The sequence below is a fragment of the Bremia lactucae genome, linkage group LG15 (genome assembly GCF_004359215.1).
Source record: "Bremia lactucae strain SF5 linkage group LG15, whole genome shotgun sequence".
NCBI lineage: Eukaryota > Oomycota > Peronosporomycetes > Peronosporales > Peronosporaceae > Bremia > Bremia lactucae.
Window position 1 is genome coordinate 3,254,121 of NC_090624.1, and position 6,995 is coordinate 3,261,115.

General features: G+C 41.5%; 3 protein-coding genes across 3 annotated transcripts; 1 reads left to right on the forward strand and 2 right to left on the reverse strand.

The window, feature by feature from the left end:
- Positions 1-1,293: 1,293 nt before the first annotated feature.
- CCR75_009678 (uncharacterized protein) lies at positions 1,294-2,007 on the reverse strand (the record flags this gene model as incomplete). Its single annotated transcript, XM_067967717.1, has 1 exon — positions 1,294-2,007. One exon carries the CDS (start codon positions 2,005-2,007, stop codon positions 1,294-1,296), a length of 714 nt encoding a protein of 237 aa, XP_067823789.1.
- A 1,127-nt stretch (positions 2,008-3,134) lies between these two features.
- On the forward strand, positions 3,135-3,401 carry CCR75_009679 (uncharacterized protein; the record flags this gene model as incomplete). Its single annotated transcript, XM_067967718.1, has 1 exon — positions 3,135-3,401. The coding sequence occupies one exon, from the start codon at positions 3,135-3,137 to the stop codon at positions 3,399-3,401; it is 267 nt and encodes an 88-aa protein (XP_067823788.1).
- An 812-nt stretch (positions 3,402-4,213) lies between these two features.
- CCR75_009680 (uncharacterized protein) lies at positions 4,214-4,510 on the reverse strand (the record flags this gene model as incomplete). The annotated part of the gene is made up of 1 exon (XM_067967719.1): positions 4,214-4,510. The coding sequence occupies one exon, from the start codon at positions 4,508-4,510 to the stop codon at positions 4,214-4,216; it is 297 nt and encodes a 98-aa protein (XP_067823967.1).
- Between the last annotated feature and the right edge of the window lie 2,485 nt (positions 4,511-6,995).

A 6,995-nucleotide genomic window follows, 5' to 3' on the forward strand; every position in this document is an offset into this window, starting at 1 on the left:
TGACTTAACTATAAACTAATACTAAACATGTAAATGAATTCTTATCTATCTTATCTTGTAACTCTCTTTGATTACTTCTACAGCTGATTAGTCTGCGGAATAAATAGACATAATGGTCTATACCTATTTATGGATAAGAATTCAGGACATTACTATATAAAGTAATATCCTCCAAATATTATCTACCTTTTAGATAATATATTCATTAACAACCTTTAAGTGTTAATTTCATGTAACGATACACCCCGTTACACTGGCCGTCATCCCCGTTAATGTGAATGCCATCAGGTGCATCACATACACAAGGGTGGGCCATTATGTGAACTACACCCAAGTATTGGGTCTTTTTACTTCACCTAAGTAAATGACTATCTCCTTAGGTTCACAAACTGTACTTAACGGGGAATGTGTAACATAGGGCAACTTTATTCCGTTTCACTTAGTATAGGGAAAAGTAAACATGTATGAAATATATTAAGTTTCCTACGTATTGCATTTTTATTATCTGTCTTAATACATAAGATTTATTATGCATGTCGACTCAACGTTCGCCGACCAACCCCGCATCTAGCAGTGACTGCCTGGGTTGACTTAAATTTATAATATCGAAAGAACTGTCCAAAAGTTCCTCCAATATTAGTATAAATGTAAATTTTTAAACGCAAGTTATAAATATAGAAGATATCACTTTGGACGTGAGTCGATGACTAGTTGGTTTATTTCAATATTAAACCAGGAGATAATTTTATGTACTGTTACAACTCCTATCGTCAAATATTTAACGCAAAATGATTTTAGACTATTTATATTTTGAAAACGATGAATTGCGAGCAATTAGCACATCTGTCGCTGTCGAATTGGCGCTTATTAGTTCAAGCCTCATCAATGGTTGTGCTCTCAGCGTCGTGCCATCAAATCACGCTTGATTTTAGAATACTACAATCGACGCACTCATGTTGGTATCGGGTGTATCTTTTGATAGCCAAGGAGGGTCACCAATACTAAAGCTTCACTCAGAAAAGTTTCTTTTTTAATTGTTTGCTAACTTACGCGTGACTGCCGCAGCTCACTAACTGCTTGATCTAATTACTATAAATGTCAACTTACACACATCAACGAGGTAAAATGTATGTTATACATACCCTACCGTGTACCGGACTTCTTACAACGCGAGGCTGGACCTGTCATGTGCACAATTATGTCATTAACGATTCAAACGCAAAAGAAAGAGAACGAAAATGGAGAAACAAACTTAAAAGCAAGAGGCATTGAATTGATATGACAATACCGATCTTAAGCTAGCTTTATAATCTTAGCTTCGAGGTTGCCGTTGAAATAACTCCTGCCTGCATACATCTCAAAGCCCGCTTCAATGGAATGTAAGTCTAGTGGAAAAGTGGTGCTGTCCTTCGGGAGACAATTGGGAAAGTCCAAGACGTTACCAACGAAGTTCATGACATTTTGAGACGGAATATACGTAAAGGTGGTGAGATCGTCTACTTTTTCCATGTACACGTCGAAGTGGTTGCCACTCACAAACACAGTTGTGAACCACTTCATGGAAGGAGAAACCGCTTGTGCTACGTTGTAGGTGGCCAAGAAGACCACATGGACGAAAGAGGCGGATCCGTCTTTGCTACGCTTGGTATTAATTCTCATAATGGCAGCCGTACAATTGTCTTTAGGGTCGGGAGTTTCGAATGAGAACTTTGCATAAGCCTCATGGATCGTATCGATAGCCACCGGAGCAAATTTTGTCTTAACAAGAGCCGAAGGCGCCTGATGGATAGCGTTGGGGTCCACTACGTTGAAACTCGAAGTCCAATGGATAGCTGTTTCCGAGTTTTCCGTGACTGATGAGCACACTGTATTTGGAGCAGTGGCCTGACTGTTTACGTCAAAAAAATTGTAATTCAACAAGCCGGCTTCACACGCATATGTGGTGGCATTTATAGTTGGCACCACGGCTGCGAGGGCTATGGCAATAGGAGCGAAAACGTTTTTCATGGTTGGTCGGGCGGGTAGGCGGAGCGAGGCAAATTGCTTAATGACAAAAGGGATGAGAGGCTCTTGGCGGCGAGCAATGACGTCACTCGAACATACTGTCTTCGCGTGTACCGTTATGATGATCGACGCGGAGTGCTGTCTTTCTGCGTCAAAAGGCTACAGCAAGGATTGCTTGTTCCGTCTCGTGTGTCCTGAAAAGAATTGAAAAATTCACATGTGGTGGCATTGGACCAGCAAGGAATTGGGAAAGAATTTACGTGCATCTCTCAGGATCGTGGCTTGTCGCAAATTTGTGGGTTGCAGAAGACGAATAATCACGTGCGGGTATGTGTCAAGGATTGTCCACAGACCAGCAGAGTATTCGTGGTGCAGTATCATCTGATGAGGAGAGACAATTCCATGTTCCGATTTCTTTGCTGACGCTATCAAGCCGGCTACCTTTTCTAGCGCGGCTGCTCTCGGCTGACTGCCTGGCTTTGCTCGATCTCAGGGACGAATATATTTAGCTCCATCGTGCGCAGATGGAGCTTCAATCCGTGGCTCGATGATGCTACGAACAGCATGCTGTTTATGTTAAAGCTAGCAGCACTTTGTTTAAAAGAAAGCTAATGGATTATGACGACATCGCAATCTAATTTCTAATTTAAATTTTCTATAAGGCGTGGTGTGCGTCGTTTAGCCAAACACTTTTCGCTTTTCTTGATTGTGGCAGCGACTCCGTTAGTACAACATAAAGTGAAATTCGATGGATATTAATAAATTCGTCCCAGGGATCGAGCAAAGCCAGGCAGTCAGCCGAGAGCAGCCGCGCTAGAAAAGGTAGCCGGCTGATAGCGTCAGCAAAGAAATCGGAACATGGAATTGTCTCTCCTCATCAGATAATACTGCACCACCAATACTCTGCTGGTCTGCGGACATCCGTGGCTCGATGATGCTACGAAAGCATGCCGTTTGTGTTAAAGCTAGCAGCACTTTGTTTAGAAGAAAGCTAATGGTATATGACGACATCGCAAATTAATTTCTAATTTAATTTTTTTTAAGGTGCGGTCTGCGTTATTAAGCCAAACACTTTACGCTTTTCTTGATTGTGGCAGCGACTCCGTTAGTACAACATAAAGTGAAATTCGATGGATATTAATAAAGTCGTCCCAGGGATCGAGCAAAGCCAGGGATCGAGCAAAGCCAGGCAGTCAGCCAAGAGCAGCCGCGCTAGAAAAGGTTGCCGGCTTGATAGCGTCAGCAAAGAAATCAAAACATGGAATTGTCTCTCCTCATCAAATGATACTGCACCACCAATACTCTGCTGGTCTGCGGACAATCCGTGGCTCGATGATGATATGAACAGCATGCTGTTTGTGTTGAAGCTAGCAGCACTTAGTTTGGAAGAAAGCTAATGGATTACGACGACATCGCAATCTAATTTCTAATTTAAATTTTCTATAAGGCGCGGTCTGCGTCGTTAAGCCAAACACTTTTCGCTTTTCTTGATTGTGGCAGCGACTCCGTTAGTACAACATAAAGTGAAATTCGATGGATATTAATAAATTCGTCCCAGGGATCGAGCAAAGCCAGGGAGTCAGCCGAGAGCAGCCGCGCTAGAAAAGGTAGCCGGCTTAATAGCGTCAGCAAAGAAATCGGAACATGGAATTGTCTCTCCTCTCAGATAATACTGCACCAGAAATACTCTGCTGGTCTGCGGAAAATCCGTGGCTCGATGATGCTACGAAAGCATGCTGTTTGTGTTAAAGCTAGCAGCACTTTGTTTAGAAGAAAGCTAATGGTATATGACGACATCGCAAATTAATTTCTAATTTAAATTTTCTATAAGGCGTGGTGTGCGTCGTTCAGCCAAACACTTTTCGCTTTTCTTGATTGTGGCAGCGACTCCGTTAGTATAACATAAAGTGAAATTCGATGGATATTAATAAATTCGTCCCAGGGATCGAGCAAAGCCAGGCAGTCAGCCGAGAGCAGCCGCGCTAGAAAAGGTAGCCGGCTGATAGCGTCAGCAAAGAAATCGGAACATGGAATTGTCTCTCCTCATCAGATGATACTGCACCACCAATACTCTGCTGGTCTGTGGACAATCCGTGGCTCGATGATGTTACGAACAGCATGCTGTTTATGTTAAAGCTAGCAGCACTTTGTTTAAAAGAAAGCTAATGGTATATGACGACATCGCAAATTAATTTCTAATTTAAATTTTCTATAAGGCGCGGTCTGCGTCATTAAGCCAAACACTTTCCGCTTTTCTTGATTGTGGCAGCGACTCCGTTAGTACAACATAAAGTGAAATTCGATGGATATTAATAAATTCGTCCCAGGGATCGAGCAAAGCCAGGCAGTCAGCCGAGAGCAGCCGCGCTAGAATCGGTAGCCGGCTTAATAGCGTCAGCAAAGAAATCGGAACATGGAATTGTCTCTCCTCATCAGATGATACTGCACCACCAATACTCTGCTGGTCTGCGGACAATCTGTGGCTCGATGATGATATGAACAGCATGCTGTTAGTGTTAAAGCTAGCTGCATTTTGTTTAAAAGAAAGCTAATGGATTATGACGACATTGCAATCTAATTTCTTATTTAAATTTTCTATAAGGCGCGGTCTGCGTCGTTTAGCCAAACAATTTTCGCTTTTCTTGATTGTGGCAGCGACTCCGTCAGTACAACATAAAGTGAAACTTTTGAGTAACTAACAAGGCATGTATGTATGAACTGGCGAATGTGTGTAATGTGGTATCAGATTACTAAGATTTTTGCCACATTTGTCCCGTCATATGGCAATACAGAAGCACAAACTGCCTTTATGCAATACACGTATTGGGTGAGCCAGACTTATTTAAAAAAGCCACGTCAAATAAAAAGCTTCCAGCAGTCATTTTGAAGTTTTTCCGAATTGTTGTCACTATGAAATTATCTAGTTTGACCGAATTAAATACAAAAGTAAGCTTTGTGTGCAGGGTAATTTGTCCTTGCCAAAGCGATGCAACTGTTGATCAGTTTGTATCACTTTTGGCAAGGAGAAACTGTTAAATAGTCGTCCCGGCACATATATTAATTAATAAACCTTTGTAATTTGAATATTAAATGCAATTAGAGGTCCTGTTTTTTTGAATTTATTATTCAAATGATTTTTTTGAAGAAAGAAATTAAATACTGTAAAATAATCTAAATGTAACGGGGTGTTTCGCTACATGAAGTTAACACTTAAGGTTGTTAATTGATATATTATCTAAAAGGTAGATAATATTTGGAGAAAATTACTTTATATAGTAATGCTCGGAAATCTTATCCATAAATAGGTATAAGCTATTATATCTATTTATCCCGCAGACTAATCTACTGTAAACGTAAACAAAGAGAAAGAGACAGAGAAGATTTCAATTGCATGTTTAGTATTAGTTTATAATTAAGTTAGCACTAACAGATAGAAAGAAGAAGAAACTTAATTATATTAATACAATTTTCATTTCACCCTCTTTAAGGTAGTTGTCCTAGAGAATAGTCATCCTCTGCACGTACTAGTGTACGTGAAGAGACGTAAGGCACCACTCGCAACTGAAGCAGTGCGAAGAGGACTTGTACTGAAGCAGTACCAGTCGTAGTACTCTGTTAAACCTGGTAGCACTTTGTAGTCCGTCCAAGGACCACATTTCCTTCATCTAACATGGACATGTTAGATGATAGTGCGAATACGCATTACGTTTCGCGTGATAGCTACTCCTTCCTAAGTGACATAGAAAGGAGTGCGGTCGAACGAATGAGTTCGACCGTAGGGTGCGATGCCATCTTGTCCATGTTGTCCGATTTGGACAGAGATGCTGTAATGGGGCACTACGACTTGTACTGCTTCCGTACAAGTCCACTTCACACTGCTTCAGTTGTGAGTGGTGCCTTACGTTAGGTGACGTACACTGTACGTGCAGAGGAAGACTTCTCTTAAGACAAGTACACTTAAGAGGGTAAAATGAAAACTGTATTAATATAGTTAAGTGTCTCTTAATCTATCTTTGTAAATGCTGACTTAACTATAACCTAATACTAAACATGTAAATGAATTCTTATCTATCTTATCTTGTAACTCGCTTTGATTACTCCTACAGCTGATTAGTCTGCGGAATAAATAGATTTAATGGCCTATACCTATTATATGGATAAGAATTCAGGATATAACTATATAAAGTAATATCCTCAAAAAAATATCTACCTTTTAGATAATATATTAATTAACAACCTTTAAGTGTTAATTTCATGTAACGATACACCCCGTTACATCACCCCTCCCTTAAACGACAATCACTCTGAATGTCATTAAATGGAATGGTCGCTATGTGACCACTTAATTTTTTTAAACGATGTTGATTGGTCGGATCCATCATTTAAAATTCCATCGCATGAAGGATCAAATCATGCGGGGTGGCGATAGTGTTGCGCCTCGGCTGCGGTTCGTGCAGCCGCGGGTGACGCACTATTATCTCTTGCGGCAGACGGTACGTCTGCCGTAGTGTCTTTTACTCGCACAACACTAGATGTTGCGATTGCACGTGGTGATTCACCACGTGAATACGCTCCTCTTTGGAGGTCGACTACGAGTGCGAGTCGGATGAAGTGGCCGACTCGGGGAGAATGGAACAGTCGCCTGATATCCGTCAGGCGGCTGACTTTGAGCCTTCGAATGAGAGGGCTCATTCTGATAGACGTGTGAACAGTCTATTTGGATCCGACGATGAGGATGATCCCTCATCGCTCGTACGATCTCCCGTACGGTCTCCCGGACGGTCACCTGCACGTGTCTCTGTGCAAGGTGACGACGATGGCGTAAGCCATCGTAACAAAAGTTTTTGTGGTACCCCTGCTTCAGTGGGTACCACTCAGGGGAGTGAAGACACTAAAATGTCTCATCTCGCCCCTGAAAAGAAGCCGTGGCTTTTGCCAGAAAGGCTTATCAATAGCTTGTCTGGAGAAACTACTCCTCACAATAAATATCC